We start from the raw sequence: 19,366 nt of genomic DNA on the forward strand, positions 1-19,366 counted from the left end.
TTCACTGGGCAAATGATTGCAAATGATTATACACACTCCATAAACCGAAAAAATGTTGCTAATGATGTGACGTATTCTCATTAATGGGACGTATCATATTTCCTCAGAGTGACTGTTTAATTACTTTGAGCTGAATCTCCCTCTGATCCTCTTTCTATTCTTCTGCAATTGATTATTCATTTTTTTTTTTTTGTCTTGGCAGGAAAGCGTCGGCGCTTCCAGCCACAGCTTGCGTGTGCTTGTGTGCGTGCGCTCTAAAAGTCAGTTATAAATAGTTATAAAAGTTTTTTTTAAGGGGGGGGGGGGGCGGGTGGGGTTGTGTGCGGGCAAGCAACTCGCCAGCCTGTCATCAACTTGACATCTCAGGGGAGGGGGGGAAAAAAAAAGTAATCACCGTAAATGTATTCATGAACATTTCAAATGATTGTGTGTGTTATTTGGAAGATTGCTTACTTTAATTCCTCGTATATTTATTCATAGTGGGTGTGATAAACCAAAAAAAGCTAGCGTATATTTTCACTGTAGGGCTAGAACGCCGCCTTTAATGGGCCCAAAATGGAGAAGGTGTGAATTGAATTTGCGCAACTAAATGATGTTTAATTAAGGAGCTGGTTCAAATCATTAGTCGGCCTGTCATCCGCGCAGCCATCAATCACGCGCCGCCGTGTAAATGGCGGTTTGCACGCCGGTCCGTGAAGTCATCCATCAAGGCGCTGCTGCGAGTCAGCGTTCTTCAATCAGCTTACTTAACTAAAGCCAATTTAATGGCGGCGCGTTGCGTTGGGTGCAACGCTGGCCACGGTAGCAGAACAATAGATTATTCACAGTACCGCTCAAAGTATTTACGGGTTGCTCTCTTTGAATGGAATTGATTTCTTTTAAGGTGACATAAGCAGATGTTAACATTGGAGGTATCAGTTTGTTGGCTCGAATCCCGCTCAAATTGAGAACAGATTAGAAAGTAGTGAAAATTGGGAATCCATTGACTCCCGAGTACTCCAGTCTTGCCCTTGAGCAATAAAGAAAAACAAATTGAATCAAACACTCCTTCACGATAGCTAACAGTTGAATTTCCTTTCAAATATTTCCCCATTAAAATGAATGGAAATGCCATTAATCTGTTCCAACTTAGAACAAAGTGATGTATTTTTTTAATGAGGAAAAAGTAGTACATGTCATGACAAATAGAATGCAAAGAATTCAACAGTTTTAGTCATATATGCAGGAATTAATCGTATATTATTGGCCACCTGGGGGCAGTAGAGTTGAATATTGCCATAGATGGAGACGGTCACATCTTAGTCAGTTGCAGTAATATTTGTCGTCCTTCCCAAAGACTATACACCCATGAGTATTGTTACATCTGTGTTCAAATATCCGTTGCTCAAAGCGTTACCATACTGCAACGCTGATGTTATGAGTTAGCCTGTTTATGGTGTTTTTCATTGTTTTTTCCAGCATTACGCTAAATTGACATGGCATGTAATTTTTAAAAAAAATAATCGGGCAACTCTCCAACATTGGAAGCTCTGAATACTAACTGATAACCATTGAAGAACCAGATTAGGTGGCCTAAGGCACTGACTGCACACTGAATGACTATCACGTCTATGGGGCGGGGGGGGGAGAGACATTTAATCACAAAATAATGCAACAATGGCCTGAAGGCAGAAAGGTGAGATTTCTCTTTGCGTCCTTGTGGCGAGTTTAGCTCTCTGGTTTCGTAATTGCGTGTTTGTTGAGTGAAATGAAATTTGTCGGCAGCTGCAGTAGCTTAAGACGAATATCATACATGCCGTCCACCTATTATCAGTTTTTCTTCTAGCGATTCCTGACAAGATGTATGAATATTCCATATACTGTATTATAAGAAGGATGTTGAACCAGAGCTCGGAGCGCTCTTGAAATTGAAGTTTTCATTTGTAAAAGTTCACCTTTAGCGGTCCCGTCACAGCGGCCCCTTTTTTGATGGAGCCGATAGCAGCTGCGCCCTTAAATATCCACTTGGATTCAATAGATTCAAATCTGATGCTCAAAGTCAGAAAATACAAGTCGGGGGCACTTTGCGCAGTTGCAAACGTCACCTTTGGACCGATGTGGCGGGCCGTTTAACAAAGTAACGCAAGGCGATGTCCCGCATTTAGTTTCCACGTGAGTTACGTGCACAGGCAAAACGAGCACACGTTCGTGACGAGCTTCTACTGGCTGCAGAGAGCGAGTAGACCTGATGCAATCCCAAGAAACAGTGGCTTTCCCCCACGCTGGCGTCTCTTAAGGACAACTCTCATTTAGCCGTCTCCTGGCATGATTGCGTTTTCTTGCAAAAGGCCAATGAATGATGCACTCGCCCCTCACGCGGAGAAATTCTCATTATTGGGCGACATTACGGCGCTCAAAGCGCGACAAGGCGGTTGTGAAGCGCTTGTGGTTGTGACGAGTGGCTGCAGTTTGATTCAAGCCTTGGCGGCGAAAAGTCAGGAAAGATGATTCGATCAATATTTCACCATTGGCACTGGATCAAACTGCAATGAATGTCTGGTCAGGTAATTTTGACTCCTTTGGACAGTTTTATTTGACTATTTGAACAGGTGAGCAGCACATGCAGACACTGTCAAAATACTCCCGGCCATATATTCTTTATCCTCTGCGAAAAACCACAGACATTATTATGGCTTCCTGTGCAATAGTGACCGTCGTCTCCATGTCTTTCATTACAGTCTGTCATTAATGTTGGCTTTAAAAATCATAATCATATTATAGCATTCTGGTCTAATTAGAAAAAAACAAAACATCACAAGCATTGAAGTTTGGGTGTCAGTTTTAAATTGTTTGTCTCTACAGGTGGACCTGATCGGTCCAGTGGCCGAAGCCATTGACGAAATCCTTGGCAACTCCCTCTTACGCACTTTTTGAGGCGTTCCTGTTCGATGGTGCTGATAACAATTTGTGTGAGATGAGTTTGAGTTTGGGAAGCAAAGTTTTGGGCGCTCGTCATTGCAGCCAACAGGGAGCAAAGTGTTGCTCTGGAGATGGAAAGCTGTGCTGTCCAAGATAATCACATTTATGCGTTTTGAGCGTCAAAGTCACCAAATGAATGCCTTGTTCGGTGTTCTATGGACTATTAGGGTAATTGGCTTTGTGATTACGCCACGTCACTCGGCAACCGGCTCGAGGACCTTTCTGTTGATTTGCGGAACGGTGTTTTGTGTACAGACCCAATTACAGTTTTGCTGTCAGTTTTATGCAGCACAAATGAGTGTGAACGTATGCTAATCACTAATTTTGTTTCGGAATACGATCTTGAACCATCTACACGCTTGATGCACGATGATAAACTCTAGCGGCTAATGCGGCTATGTGAGCGCGTTGTGACAAAAAGGCCTCCCTCGTTGGAAATTTGTTGCCGGTGTACATTGGGGAAAAGCGGACCAGTAAATGGTAAAAATAAAAATTGCTCTAAAAATAACTATCGATTGGCATTGGCGGTCGTCTCTCCTACAGGGAGAATCCAAATGAGACCAAACATTTTAGCAATTTACCGGTAAGTTTGACCATCCGTGTTTGGCCACTTTAAAAGAACATTATCAGAATTCCCTTGAGCGATGCACTTAACTCGAGAACCATCCCTGGGGAGGCTTCTTAGTGACGCAAATGGAGGTTATGCAAGGAGTCCTTTTTTTTTTTTTTTCTTTTCTTTGTTGATGTACTATTTCCCTTAAAACGCTCCCATACACTCTGCAAAAAGGCGTTTTATGGCTTCAAACCATCTGTAGCTTTATCTTTTTTATTACCTAAATGTGTTTATGTGCATTCATGTAGCTTCACGTTGGTCTTTTGTTTTGCCAGGGCTGCATTTTGTGTAGTTAAACATTCACAAATTGGATTTAGTCAGGACATGACAAGACTAATCCCTAGAAACAATAGGAACAATGGCTTCAAGGTAAAGTGGGGGAGCAAAAACTGTTATGCACCCGCTGACTAGAAATCTCATTGATTCAGTAATTGTCACCGAGAAACTTCATCAGCGTGTCCTTTTTACCGCTGCTCTTCTTTCCAAACACGCCATTTCAAATAAAGTTGTACTTTGCTTTTGTGGCAGCTAATCGGATATAAAAGCAATTGCTGAAAGTTGCCAACGTAACGAGAAAAATGTCACCTCCTTTGTGCTGCGAGATACGTGGCTGTTATAAGTTCTTCTGCATTTGATGACTTTTGCACGTGGACTTCTCCCGCCATACAATGACGTGCATACAATTCTCCTGCTAGCCGTGGAAAACCGGCGACTGTTTTCCCTTTTCTGGACTCCATTAATGCCTCGTATCGATCGACGGGGCTCTGCCATTGTTAATGCATTTCTGCCCAGATGGATTTTGATTTTGTTTCCCGAGGTGGTTACTTGCTAAAAAAAAAAAAAAAAAAAAAAAAAAACGGCTGTGAAGTGAACTGGGTTGAAGATAGCGGGACCATAGTGGAGGAAAGAAAGGCTTGCCGGTGTAGCCTGAAATTGGTGGTCAAGTGAAATGTAATTGAAATGAGAGCTGTATTGAATTCGAGTGGTGTTTACATTTCTTGCCGGTGTTATCTTGAAGTCAGGAAACCACATTAAAACTACGTACAGCAGTGCCTTGAGATGAATTGAAATACCATTAATCCATTTGAGGCTCCCAACTTCCCCCAAAATTAAAATAAAAAAAAATACCCCTCTATACACTAATAAATATAAACTACATACATTAAAAGACATTTTTGAATATAATGAACGTTTTAATCAATGTATGCCCTTCAATTTAATCAATATTCTGCAGCACCTTGGCCAGCTGGGGCAGTAGAATGCAGACATGGAGACTGACAACCTCAGTAAGCCGCAGTGATAGTTGTCATTTCTTGCAAAAGATAAAGAATATGTGCCTGGGAGTATTGTTAATTTCTGTACACGTATTGATGCACCTTCACAGTTTGTTCAAATACACGTTGCTGAAATGCTTGGAAAACTGCAACACCGATGTTATTCGTCGTTGAGCCAAAGGGGATTTACTGAGGTAAAGCTATGCAGTTGTTTGAAATACATATTTTGTTCCACAGTAACCTTGCCATGGAAATTACATTAAATCCTCTTTTTCAAGCTTTAATTAGCTGCCAAACTGCTGCTTGTTATGGACTCGAGTTCATTGGCACTGCAAATTTTTCCTTGTAAATCTAAGCAAAATAAAATTGTCTTAGAAAAACCTGTCAGGGGCACCACTGTATTGATTTAATGTTCATAAGTGGAGCTGAGGGTTTTTTGGGGGGGTTGAGCTTTTGTATTCTGTGCAAAAAAAGGCTCTTGCACTTAAAACGCAAATACCGCATGCATTTTTATATTTTGGCTCCTTGCCGCGCTTAATCAACTGCAGTCTTAAAACAGTGACGTGGATTTAGTTTTATTCACACATACGAGCACTTGAGGAGCCATACAGCTGCAGAAACTCTAAATGTTTAAGGACTTTACACACTGTACGTCACGCAACGCGGTCAAACGACTGCGATACAAACGGTTGTCGAGGGAAGGGGTTCAAAACGCGGCCAGGCATTTGTGTCCCGGTCTCGTCCTCGTACAAGGAAAGGCCATTAAGAGAGCATCTCGTCGTGTTCTTTCACCTGCGTGCGACTTTGCGCTCGGGGCGTGAATGGACTGAGGGGAGTGCTGCTTCGTTAAAGGACACTTTTTATTTATTTTTTTGCCATTCCTCACTGCCGTTTTTCTTTTCATAGGGCTTTTTTCATAATTCACCACAGCCTACTGCCCTCAGGTTTTCGTTATTTCTTTGCCCGGGTAACGCAAAAGGACTCCGTTTGTGACTCAGGTTTGGAGAAGGTGGGCCGCGACTCCAGCTACGAGCAGGAGGGCAAAGTGCAGTTTGTGATGGACGCCGTGTACGCCATGGCCCACGCGCTGCACCACATGCACCGCAAGCTGTGCCACGGCTACCCGGGCCTTTGCCCGCGCATGGTCAACGGCATCGACGGCAAAGAGCTGCTCGGCCACATCCGCGCCGTCAACTTCAACGGTGAGTGGCGCCGCCTGTGCCGTCACGTCGTCCGTGTCACGCAAAGATACGAGAGCAATTTTTGAAATGAAATGTTTAACAGCCCTTTATCGGCTGGGGTGTCGCCTGCATATATTGCCCAATAATTAGAATCCTTTCATCCCTATAGAATATGCGTCATTATAAATCTTTTCTCCCGTCGTCTCTATTGCACGCACTTGATTGAAATAAATGAAAGCACTCTAATGCAATTAGAAATGTAACAGGCTTCCCGCCAGTTCATTTGTTTGACCGCAGCCGATTTATAATTGCACCGAGAATGTCATTGTAAATAGCCGACACAATGAGCATCCAATTAATAGAAATATATATGTCCAATATCTGGACAAATAATGAGGATTAAATGAGATCTCACAAGAGTACTACTCTCCCCAAGTTGTGTAATTATGTCTAAAAACCTAAGAAAGAAAAAAATGAACTGAACTGACATTAATGGCTTCGATTTGGTCAAATGCAGGTTCCCTCCCCCTCAAAATTTTAATCTCCCCCTTTTATATATTTGGATGTTTTGTTAGGCGCCGCCACCGACCCGATTCTCCTCGCTCTGCCAAGTTTTCATTTCCTTTCCTGTGTCCCCGATCCGCTGTGGGTAGACGGCCTCTGATTAGTCAACAGGATGCCAATGGGAGCGTTTCATAGGAGGAGGATTTGCCCCCCCCCCCCCCCCAAAAAAAAAAAAAAAAAAAGCTTCCTGAAAACATGCGGCAAAGTAGCGGTTGGATTCTGCCGCTGTCTATCGACAGGGCCTTGATCCGCACTCTTGCACTCAAGAGGGTATTTTTCAGTTATTGCTGGCTTAGAGGAGCGCCAGATCTTCCCTTAACCCCTTTGAATGGCTTAACTCGGGTCACCGGAACGCGCCGCGTCAAGGGAGAATAACACAATCTACCGGGGGATGGCGGAGGTAGCGTCGTGATGACGGAATGTTTTTACTTCGAATTTTGCTTCACTAGTCACAGTAGTTGTCCCACTAGTAAACCAAATTGTCCTAAAGTGTGGCAAAATGTCATAGATCTTATTTTAATGGAAACATTTCCCAACTACTAGTGCCCCTCCCCCCCCCCTACTAATTAAACCTGACTTGGAAAGGATTGGGCTGTGCTCATAAAGCTCCTAGTGCCATGTGTCATTGAGAAAATGTTGCTCGTATACACGGGTTGCTCCAATAGTACACTGTTGTCTCACCGGTGAGGATAAAAAGCGTACTGACACTTGCTGGATATCAAACAAAATGAAATCGCGTCGACTGTGTTTGCAATGGAACGTTTGTCCATCAGCCGGGTTATTGCCCAGACGTGGCAGCTTCGGAGTCTGCGGTCGCTCCCGCGCCTGTCATACCGCAGCACACGGGCGCCTCCCCCCCCCCAACCTCTCCTGTTACCATGGCGACGGCTCGCCCGTGCCGACGTCGCCGGTGTTGGTTAGCTGCGGTAAAAGTGTCCAACAAAGAGTGCGCTACAGCGCGAGAGGGAAGCCAAATGAGACAGAAGCCCGTAATGCGATTCTTCTTGAAGCGAACGGAAAGCGCCGTCCCGATAATTCAATCGGCCAACGAGACGCAGATCATCATGTACCGCAGGGGTATGAAACGATTCCATGGAGCGGACCCCGCTCGCAAACTCTGCGTCAGGCTTTTCATATGCAAGACTACTTGATTCTTCTTCTGGTTCTCCTACTGATAGCGAACCCCTGATGCTGTGAGCATCTTCTCTCGAGTTCAATTTGATGGTGATGATGCGATGACCTCATTTGTGTCACACACTGGTGTATTAATCTAATTGCATAATAGCTTGAGTACATATTTTTTGTCCCAGCAAAAAAAAAAAAAAAAAAAAAAAAGCACCCGCAAGGATCTATAGAATGCTCAATTGGGACCACAACAGCACGGCACTGATTGACCATCACAAATTACGACGTACAGTAAGTGAAACCCCGTTAGCCACTCAGCATGCAAACCGGCTAAGGCCTCGCCTTTCAAAGCCATACACACTAAAAATCACAGATGCCAAGATGAAGAGCCAAAATCAATATTTATCAAAATACACGATAAATCAATGAAAATGACTCTGGGAAATTAGACTATGGCTATTAGATGAGTTGCTCAAACGAGCTCACGTGTAGACGAACTTTGAATTCCAGTTGGTCCGCCTTTGTTATGAGCACATTTGACGGAGTCTTTCAAAATGAAGACCTCGTGAGTCTCGCTCCTCAATCTTCGGTGTCCTTCGCTTGCGTCCTTATTTTTCTGCCTCGCTACCTCTTCTTCTGTCATGCTTCTGTTTGCCTCACCAAACCGCCGCTGAGTCACCGGCGAATGTTTGCACGTCGATGACGCACCCCGAAACAAGAAATACTGCGCTTAAAATATATATATGATTAAAATGTATTGCACGCAACAGTTCAATGGTGAATTGACTGAAAATATTTCCTCACATTTCTGAGTTTAAATGAATATTAGTTGTTGAATGTGACACAACTGTATTTAGTTAGGCAGGAAATGTCATATACTGCACTTTGCCTATAGCTAAACATCACCTAATTCAAACAGTCCTGACAAATTTCTGTTGGAAAATTGTGATCTTGGGTTTTCCCAATATTTTTTGTGCGATTAGCTCTTTGGCAAACATTCCAAGCTGTACAAGCACCTTGCAGCAAATTTGTTCCCACTGGACTGCAAAGCAGTTGGTCACTTAGTTACCTCCACCTTTATTACAACGATTTGAGCTAAAATTGCCATCGCACATAGTTGATCTCGGACCCCTGCCGAGGTTAATTCAGATGCACACTTGGGAGAAAATGGACTACTAGGGTCTAAATTTTTGCTGGCTATTTGTTGTTCCGCCCAAGCGAATGTCTTGTAAGTGGTGGCAGGAGGGGGGAGGGGGGGGGGCACTTTCTTTGCAGTCTGCCAGGTCACGGACCCCGACACGGAAGCAGCTCGCACTAATTAGAGCGGCCTGACTTTGAGGGGGTGAACTCCATCCTCTGCAGCGTGTTACCTGGCAGGAGCAGCGGGTGGGGGAGGGTGGGACTGGGGTTGCGGGGGGCGGGGGTGGGGGGGGGCAGGCAGTGACAAAGGTTCTTCAGCCGGCCGACCGAGGACGAAGCGCCGCCTCTCATAATGACCCGAGGGAAGTTGAGCGCAGATCATCGTAATGGTTGAATTTACTTGCTAACCGGTGATGAACTTGCCCGCGACCTCATGATCTCGCTGCGTAAGAGTGGGCTGCAGGGACTGTCGCGACCTGACCTCGCAAAGAGGCCTGAGAAATAAAAACCTATGCGCCTATCTGGCCGTAATGTGGCAGAGATGGCGAGGTGATGGACAGCCTGTTAAGACAAATGGCTTATTTTTTACTAGTCGATAACTTCAGACGGGGAAAGGGATCCGGGGAAAAGGTCTCGCTATTTCGCACAATTGGGATCGAGACGACTCGGCGAGACATGTGACTCGAGTATTTTATGAGCGGCGTGACCCTGGGAAGTAGAGAGAGTGTTGGCGGGGCAGTCTGACTTTGACAAGCGGCAAACTTTAGGCGGCAGTAATACAGAGGAGCTTATTTTGAAATCCCGGCGGTTGTTGGCCATATGGAAGACCGAGGGGGTAAAATGAGTGCGGCGTGCATCACAATCACCAAAGTTAAGGGGGAAATAATGGAGAATGTGATGTTTTGAAAGCTGAGTAATAAGTCCCTTTGTCTCAGTGTCCACTATCCTGTTGAAGTTCTATTAACCCAGAACTGAGTTAACACGCATGAAAAAGAGAAGCGCTACCTCGCAATCCCATCATGATGGGGTATACAAGCCGACGCATTTCGTGTCTTCGGTGGCTCCTTTCCCATTGTCTGGCACGGCTGCATCGGCACGGTGTTGGCGTTGTGAAAATATTTGCGGGCCCGAAATGGTTGTCTGTCACCCAAAAGGCATGTCCAGAATAACACTGATATTGGGCCCCCCCCCTCGGAGACGGATACACCGCGATGTCGACGCTCAGAACAAATGTAAATCCCAGGACTGACGTTAGAGCGTGGCTCAAATCTACCTCTGGTTAATTGTTATATTGTACGTCTGATCCATCTCATCGTCGCTATAGATCAGTTAATCACATCCTCGTCCCGCTGTGAAAATGAACGTGGCGGGCACAACAATGTTGACCTTTCTTGTCGCGGAGCAAACAGAAAGACAGCCCGACACACCTAAAACACAACTACTGCTACGGGGGAACAGCAACAACAGCAAACAACGATAAATATGTAATTCCCAAGTGTTTTACAAAATGCCGCGAGGCAGGCAGGCATGGAAGCGTCACTCCAACTCCAGCTGTTAGCATGCCTAGTCGCATTTCTGCAGTTGTAGGTAATGCCTTGTAGCATTCAACGCTTAGCTTGGACCTCTCGTGAAGATGAACTTTGAACTCGTACCCATGTTTTACTTGTTTGGCATCATTTTGTTGCGCCCTAAGTTAGCTGTTGAAGGACCCTGTTCGTCTTACTGTGCGGGAAACTCGACACTTTCAAACTTTCAAGCCAGTACAGATGCAAACGGTGAAGTCTACCCACTCCTTTAGCTAATTTACAGTCACGGAAATGTTGGTTTTCCGTGTGAGGTCATTGGCTTGTGCTCCTGATTTATTAGCCTCTGAATCTGTCATTTTTCGGACATTTAATCCCGTATTTATTACCTGCCGCTCTTGGAACAAGCAGCGGGTAATACGTTAGTAAGGATTATTGACGCTCCGCCTCAGCTATCAGGGAAGCGGCAAATGCGTGGCTACGCTACGTGTTCAATGTATAGCGGTTGAGTTTTTCGGGTTCGGGGGTTAGTGAGGTGAAGGCGGTTAAGAGGCCTTGAAAAAAGGTCCATGAGAATTTTTCACCAGTTTGTGCCTGGAGAGAGATTGGACGCAGTCCAGGGAAGAACTCGCTCAGCATCTGGCGGTGTGATCGTCTCAAGGCCAAATTGATCCCTGTACAGTAGAAACTTTTCGAAAGGAGCCCAGTTCTCTTCTGATGGTCTTTGGGCAAGATTAGCAGCCAAGAAAAATTTGGAGCAGCGAAGAAAATGCTTAAATATTCAGAAGCCTGCAAGGGTAAGAGGGGGAAGATCAGTAGAAAAGACACGAACGAATGTGCGGTCCTGCCGAAACTCGCCTACACCGCAATGTCTCAATATATAAACGTGATTTGTAGCGTGGCTGAGATCGTAACTCAAAGCGCACACATCTCGCCATTGAAGTTGATGATAAAGCCGTTTTTGTTCCAGGAAGGTCGACAAACTACAGCAATAAAAATGTGTGTAGTAATAAACATACCAATAAAATAAATAGAACTGTAATCTTATAAAGACCCTGTGAATGATGAATAATTCATTGCAATGATGAGTAATGAGGGCAGAGTAATCGACGCTCTTCAGTTTTTTTTGTAGGGCATAAACATGTTACATGGTCCATCTACGTGTGGCTTCATTTGTCAAGTTTCCCAGTAAATTTCAGATGGTTTGGTTTTGCACTCCTTTCTCTTTCAACTCGCTGATATTGACCATTCCTTGGCTATTGTGACCAAGTTGAAATAATGAAGGGAAATCGGCAAATATGATTGAAGGAGTCTCGCTGTTGTCCTTTTAGTCGCATAATTGGACATTGTTGTACCTGGAAATGTACCAACCTTGTTGTACCTTCTTTTTGTCTTGTTCTATATTCGGCTCTATGGTGCATGATGGCTTTGATTGTACCTGGAGAGAGTGCGTTCAATGGTACCCCCCCCACAAAAAAAAAAAAAAAAAAGCAAAGTGCACCTACTCCCCTTCGTGTTGTTGCTGTAATTGTTTTTCTTTAAAACAAACAGTCGACCAAACGGGGGTTTTATATAAGTGAAGCTGTAGGCTGGAAAGGGGATGGGGTTTGAAAGTGTCGGCTGTGGAGAGAAACGGAGCAAAGAGACGACGGGTATGGTTTCTTTTTTATTCTTTTATGGGGGGGGTAGTAGAAAGGGAGCGATGCGATGAACCAAGACTAAAAGTTAAGGCGAGCCAGACGGGGAATAAAAGTACAAGACGGATGCGGCTGCTGTGCGCGCAAGGATGGGGCCTGCACAGAAGAGTTGTACAAAGAGTTGCAATTGGACAGATGTTTCACTTTCCACCTCAGCTGGAGACAAAATAGTTTACCGAATAAATGTTTGCCACTTAAGTCAGTCAATACATCCTTTTTCTGTCCTGTGGAATGAAGCCAACTGTAGCTGGATTCGTTCCCTTAGTCTGAAATTGAAATCAAAAGTGCCGGCAAGTCGTCGGGTCCAAGCTTTGGCGACGTCGCAGCTCGACGCTCCCGGCCGCTCTTTCAATTTGCGACGGTCGCCGCTGCTTTTCAAACAACACTGTTTACATCCACAAATACGATCGCTCAAAACAGAGTTGTTGTCATCTCAAGGTAAAAAAGAAAATAATCCTCCCACTTGCGTCAGGTGAAGATGTAAAGCGAGGATGGTACATTTCTAATGTACTTTCCAAGGTTGCCGTGGTGAAGCATTTCTCACATATTTTCCACCTTCGCTGATGTCAAGGGATGCTTTTCACCAGACCCGAACTAAAGTACTTCTCAAGTGAACACGCCCACGTTTAAACTTCTTTAAATGCGTCTCTGAATTGTTTTCCCCCTTTTTTATGTCCCCTCAGCTGCATCCCACCATATCTGTGACTTATAGTCTCCGGCTTTTATTTCCATAATGCAACGCTTTCTTCACGTGTCCACGGTAATTGGATTTCCTCTTGCGCTCCGTCCGTGTCCGCCATCCCATTGGATTGTCTCTATTAAAAAAAAGAAAAAAACGGAAATACTGAAGGGTAAAGAACGGCCGAAACGGAACAAAAGGAGAAATAGTTTATTGGCGCCTTGCAAAGCAAAGACATAAATGTGCTCATGCGTGCGTTTATTCACTCTTGAGAACATATGCAGCTTATATTGAAAATGTGCTGGTACATTGCACAAGAGTAGACAGAACATAACACATAATATATCAATTAAATATAAATCCACATTGCCAGCATGTGGAAGAAGCGCTTTATTGATAATCCCATAATGTTATCGCAAGGCTCGCGGCGGTTTTTCAGTGAACCCCAAATGTGCAATATAGCGAAGCATCACCTACTGTTTTTTATTTTTTTAATTTTTTAATTTTTTTTATTTTTTATTTTTTTTGCTTCCCCCCCTCCCAGGAAGTGCCGGCACTCCGGTGGTTTTCAACGAGAACGGAGACGCGCCGGGAAGGTACGATATTTTCCAGTACCAGATCACCAACAGATCCACCGCTGAGTACAGAGTCATCGGCTCCTGGACCAATAAACTGCACCTCAGGGTGGGTGGAGGCTTGATTTTTTTTTTTTTTTTTTTTTTTTTTTTTTTTTTTTTTAGATTTTTTTATTTTTTATTTTTCAAGCGCGCATCACAGTCAAAACCGTCAAATAGATGAAGGCCAACGCCACCGACTGTTTGGAAATCCACACAGGACTTCATTAAAACAAAACCCCCCCCAAAAAGACAGATGGGAAGAGTAATGGGCAATAAATGCTTTCTGCACGATTGATGCTCAGCTGAGTGTGATTGAACATATGTTTTTTTGTTTTTTTGTCAATGAAACTGCTTTGGGAGCTACCGTGTGGTGGAAGTTGACAGAATCGCTCATATACAGCGGATTTAAAAAAAAAAAGAAGAAAAAAAGACGACGCACACTTGTTCAAATGCCAGGAAAAAAAAAAAAAACGAGACCAAGAAAATTCATTTCCAAACATTTTTCAACTTAAGTGAAATGTTTGCACAAAGTATGCACATCCTACTTCTGCTTGAATGCGGTTTTGTCCAAAATTCCCATTCAGCTGCTCCAAATAAAACCTTGCAGGAAAAGCCTACTTGAACAACTGAAACGGGGGTGGCAGGTGAGTGGCGACTTTGAAGGTGATGGGGTAGATTCTCGATACAGACACTTCATTTCGGATGTTATTTTGACTTCCTGTCGCAGATTTGACCCCAAAAAAATGACTCAAGCTGCACAGTTTAAAGGTCACATTCATAGTTGGAAAATGTTTAGACATTTAAATGACAAAAAGCTAAATCGCTTTAATCAATCAATTGATTGAATCAGTTGTAATTTCATAACTGAATAATGGAGGTGTCGACATTATAGCCAGTATAAATTGATTTCACTTTGATTGGCAATAACTCATGTGGAACCTGTAGCTTGTTATGGGAGGAAAAAAAAAAGTCAATTTATTATGGGTTACTCTTATCTGCCAAAAATTGTGAAGTCAATGAATAAAGGATGAATCAGATAAGGGAAATGTCGTCTGTCGGAAGCGATCATGCGGCGCCAGATGTTTCCACAAAAAAAAAAAAAAAAAATTCCAAACCACGCTTATTTGCACTCCTGCTCACACGCAGACACGAGGACGTAAAGTAATTATTTTCCCTGACAGTTATATTTGCATCTCCAGAGCAAACTGCCAAGCTGTGGATGAAAAACGCACCAGAATTCTCATTTCAGCTTTTTCACGTGTCATTTAGATGCTTGTATTCTTTTCCCTGTTTTTATTTTATTACTATTATTATTTTTTGAAGCAGGTTTTTTCCAAACCATAAGTCAAACCACAAGTCATAACTCGGCAGACATCAAAATATCCCCATATGGGGACTGGTACACCAATAAAACAAACGTAATCAATAATGAGCCACCTTTGCTCTGGGTTACAAAATTTTTATTATGACTGATATTTTCATTTACCTTTAAGTGAATTACATTTGAATAAAATCTAATGTAAATTTTTCTCATTCTTATTTAAGCGCAGTGTTAATGTTCAAATGGATTTTTTTACTGTCTTGCAATAACAATAAATGAAGAGTTTGTTTTCAAAATGAGACATATTCGTTTTTTTCATTTTGAGAAAAGGGCTTGGTATTGAAGTGAAAACAATAAACTCAATTTATGTTTCTAACTATTGGGGGACGGAAAGAGATGCTAAAAAGTAACTAAACACCATACTACAAAAAAATATTGGCTTTAATATTCACCGAGTTTTTTTTGATGACAAATTTCATTTTTTCTCCAAAATGAGACATATCCAAACATTCTATTCTTGGCAAAGTGAGACACATCCAAATTTCGACTTAAACCTTCAAAAGCAGCTGTATTTTTTTTTTTTTAAATCAGTTGCTTTTGATAGGCAATCATGAAAACTATTTGCCTTTCAACATAATAAAATAAATAATAATAATATTTAAGACCATGACCACCACATTTAGAGAGTTAGGTATCAGAAATAAGGGTCAGTCACCAGTCACAATTTTCACAATTAGCTCACTGTCGTCAGATGTTGAAAAAGGAGATGAAAAAATGGGAATTTCTTTTAAAAAAGTGTTTTTCAGTTATTTAGAAACTGTTTGCTTGTTCAGTATGCGGTCTTGGAAAGGCTGAGTTTACATCATTCCAATTTTGTGTATCTGTATGCGATTCTGCAATCCGACATCTGCAGGCGTTGTGTCACTCAGTTGATTAATTTTGTTTATAAGTTGACGTGAGATCATTAAGAAAGTAAACTGCTTCAAACCAGTCTACCAAGTTGGGTTGCGAGGGATACCAGCAGAATAAAAAAAATAGGTAGACGATCTCATACACACATCTCCAAAATGAAATCAGTTTCAAACTCACAAATTCACTGTTTGAAATCTGACTCATTGAGTCGGCTTTCTTTTGATTTTATTTATAGCTGTCGCTGTCGAGGGAAAGAACACTGCAGAATAGGATGTAAGTCTGTAGTAATAATAACAGTATTCATAATGCTCATAGACAGAAATTGAGTCTACTCCAAGGGTGTTGATTTCCTTTTAATGTCAATTTTTCTTAAGTCATAGCCGATAACTTTCCTTATAAAAAATGGCAAAAAAAAGATTACATAGAATTATAAAATTTTATTCATTCATTAATGATCGTTGGTGAAATATTTTGAACAACAAAATTACTATTCAAGCATTACACAATCATAGACAAAACAGTATGTTTATTACATTCAGATACAATGGTACTTGGATGAGAACTGAAGTATTAAATTGCAATAATTTCATAAAGAATTAAAATTAAATGGGAAAAGCACCCTCACAATGGGACAGCCTGCAAGTAAACCAGCACAATCACTGATTCATTTATTCGATATTATTAAACATTGATAAACAAAATACAAGACTTAGTTCAGCTTGAAAGCAAGAAACACTGTAAAGATAAAATCGACAAAAATGCATGCCAAGGATCCAAATAAAAAAACATGGTAAAATGTATCACATGGCAAAACAATGAAAAGGTTTGCTACTGACTGTACTGGATATTTTTCAGTGTAAACAAAAACAATCTACAAAGATCAAAAGTCTTTATTTTCTTTCAATTCATAAGTAGAAAAGAAACATTACTGTTTCACACATCAGTAGATTCTATTAAAAATAGAATTCATGTAAAAGAAAATCCAAATGTGATTAAAAAAAGGAAACAATAGGTCAACTTCACAAAGAGAAAAATTAGGGTCTACTATCATAACAAGCGCTTCTTCTCTTCTGACCCCGTTTCCGCTGGGTTTCTTTTCCTTCCCAGCTTCATTCTCTCCGGTGTCTCGTACAATAAAATCAAACTCGGCATTAGCATCTCTCTCAAACGTGGGCGCAGCCATTTTGGATGATGATGTGGAAGATACCGGAACTTCCCTCTAGACGAATTCTGATTGGATGCTGCTTGCTTCAACGAAATTATGTCGCATTTTGCTCTAAATAAGATCTCTATGTCGCATTTAGAAATAAAGCGCGATCTTCCTTGGCTGATATAGAACGATATGTCGCACTTTCAACAAAAATCAGAGTATCCCTATAACTACCATTCGGAGCTGGATAATTTTGGCGCGAGTTTCATAAATCTGAAAAAAATGCCTATGTCGCATTTTGAAAACAAACTCTTCAAATATGCCTTCTAATAAAACATCTGCCGTTTATTTTTTTTTTATCTTGTTGGTTATTATGGTGGTACTTGGTGTTAACATTTTGAGAACCACAAAAAAAAAAAGAAAAATGTCAGTTTTTGACTTTTTGAATTCCTAATTAGTTCACAAATAGAACTAACCATATTACATATGAAAAGTAGTCCTAATCCAAACGTGGATGTCTATCGTGTTTTGTCCCCAATGTGAATTTGGACTAAATAGTCCACGGTTTTCCCCCGCAGGTCAAGGCCATGCGCTGGAAGACCGGCGACCCGTCGCTGCCGGCCTCGGTCTGCAGCCTCCCGTGCCGCGCCGGGGAGAGGAAGAAAGTGGTGAAGGGGGTACCCTGCTGCTGGCACTGCGAGCGCTGCGAAGGTTACCACTTCCAGGTACACGGGGAGGACGGGAGGGGTCAACTTCTTCTCTCGCTCGAGGCGGACGGATGAGACTCGAGCGAGCGTGTGTGTTTGTTTGTCGTCGTTTTGTCAAAGGCTGAATAAAATATCAAGCGTAAGAGGAGCCAAGACGTTCGATCGTCTTTTTACCGACAGGAGCGGCGGCGAGCGGCGCAATAAAAGCGCTTATTGTAGTTTTGGGACCCGGGCAGTGAAATCACTGGTGGTGTGGCACAAAAAACGAGTGGAGAAAGACGTGCCACGTGCACCGCTCTGATAAAACCCACTTGACGGAGCAAGATAGTGAGTGCCGCGGCATTGTTGCAGTGCATAAATAGATGACAAACTAGATTTCATTTTCATAACGTATTCCTCGATAATTAGACTTGTCATCGCCATAAACAGGCGGAGTAGAGGATGTTGGTGGGAAGTAATTCTGTCACAGTTTATGTACCCGAGAGGTAACCTGAATAGGATGAAGAGGAGGGGGGGTCCTATACCCCAACCTTTTGGGAAAGTTCTGAGTAGGGGAAAGGGCGACGTAGGTGGCTTCAAGTCGGGCGAGAGGATTGTCGGTACTGCTATATTTGCTTATACTTATTACCAAAGTTTGTGTACCCATACTGAAGCGCAAATCCATTTTCCATCTGCACAGGCTTCGGAGTTCATGTGCGAGTTGTGTCCGTACGAGATGCGACCGGACGTCAACCGCACCGGCTGCGTGCCCATCCCCATCATTAAACTGGAGTGGCACTCGCTGTGGGCTGTGGTCCCCGTCTTCCTCTCCATGCTGGGCATCGTCGCCACCTCCTTCGTCATCGTCACCTTCGTGCGCTACAACGACACGCCCATCGTGCGGGCGTCGGGCCGCGAGATGAGCTACGTGCTGCTCACTGGGATCTTCCTGTGCTACGCCATCACCTTCCCGATGATCGCCGCGCCGGACGTGGGCGTGTGCTCCTTCCGCAGGATCTTCCTGGGCCTGGGCATGTGTTTCAGCTACGCGGCGCTCCTCACCAAGACCAACAGGATACATCGCATCTTCGAGCAGGGGAAGAAGTCTGTGACCGCGCCCAGGTGAAGATCGATGCGCGCGTGGCGTTCCAAATGTAATCGATACCCGGATGCACCTTACTCACAAGACATGATCAAGCACCTCTTCCATCAGCGGGAAACCCTCCTGGCACGCGGTGTGAACTGAGCCACCAAAGTTTAGTGTTAAGTTTAATGGCCACCGGGTTCAAGTGTGTACCAGCGGGAGACAGACAGACTACTTTCCTTGCCAGGTGTTGAAGTGACTCGTGTATTGCACACTTTTGAGTACAGACCAAACAGGCTTTGTTCAGAACCCGTAATTTAGTTTTCTATTGTTTCCTGGCACGTCGAGTCGGCAGCTCAGCCGGTTCGCGTCACGCTCTTCAATGACTGTGCGTTTTCCTCCTCAGATTTCAAATGTTCTGTTTTTCTTGCGCCCCCGCCTTGTCCCTCATCCCAGGTTCATCTCTCCGGCCTCCCAGCTGGTCATCACCTTCTCCCTCATCTCAGTGCAGCTGCTGGGCGTGTTCGTGTGGTTCGTCGTGGATCCGCCCCACACGGTGGTGGACTACGGCGAGCAGCGCACCCAGGACCCCAGGGCGGCGCGCGGGGTCCTCAAGTGCGACATCTCGGACCTGTCGCTCATCTGCTCCCTGGGCTACTCCATCCTGCTGATGGTGACGTGCACGGTGTACGCCATCAAGACGCGCGGCGTTCCCGAGACCTTCAACGAGGCCAAGCCCATCGGCTTCACCATGTACACCACGTGTATCATCTGGCTGGCCTTCATCCCCATCTTCTTCGGAACGTCGCAGTCTGCAGAGAGGGTAAGCGTTTGACCGGAAT

General features: G+C 43.5%; 1 protein-coding gene across 4 annotated transcripts in view; it reads left to right on the plus strand.

Annotated features, from left to right (window-relative positions):
* grm8a (glutamate receptor, metabotropic 8a) overlaps positions 1-19,366 on the plus strand; it is a 141,676-nt gene that overhangs the window by 109,892 nt on the left and 12,418 nt on the right. For all 4 annotated transcript variants that reach the window (XM_061807930.1, XM_061807931.1, XM_061807933.1 and 1 more), the window contains 5 exons: positions 5,844-6,047; positions 13,299-13,438; positions 17,333-17,479; positions 18,141-18,562; positions 18,981-19,347. In XM_061807930.1, coding sequence (XP_061663914.1) covers positions 5,844-6,047; positions 13,299-13,438; positions 17,333-17,479; positions 18,141-18,562; positions 18,981-19,347 — 1,280 coding nt within the window. The remainder of the gene's footprint in view (positions 1-5,843; positions 6,048-13,298; positions 13,439-17,332; positions 17,480-18,140; positions 18,563-18,980; positions 19,348-19,366) is intronic.

Source organism: Syngnathoides biaculeatus, chromosome 20 (genome assembly GCF_019802595.1).
Source record: "Syngnathoides biaculeatus isolate LvHL_M chromosome 20, ASM1980259v1, whole genome shotgun sequence".
Lineage (NCBI taxonomy): Eukaryota > Metazoa > Chordata > Actinopteri > Syngnathiformes > Syngnathidae > Syngnathoides > Syngnathoides biaculeatus.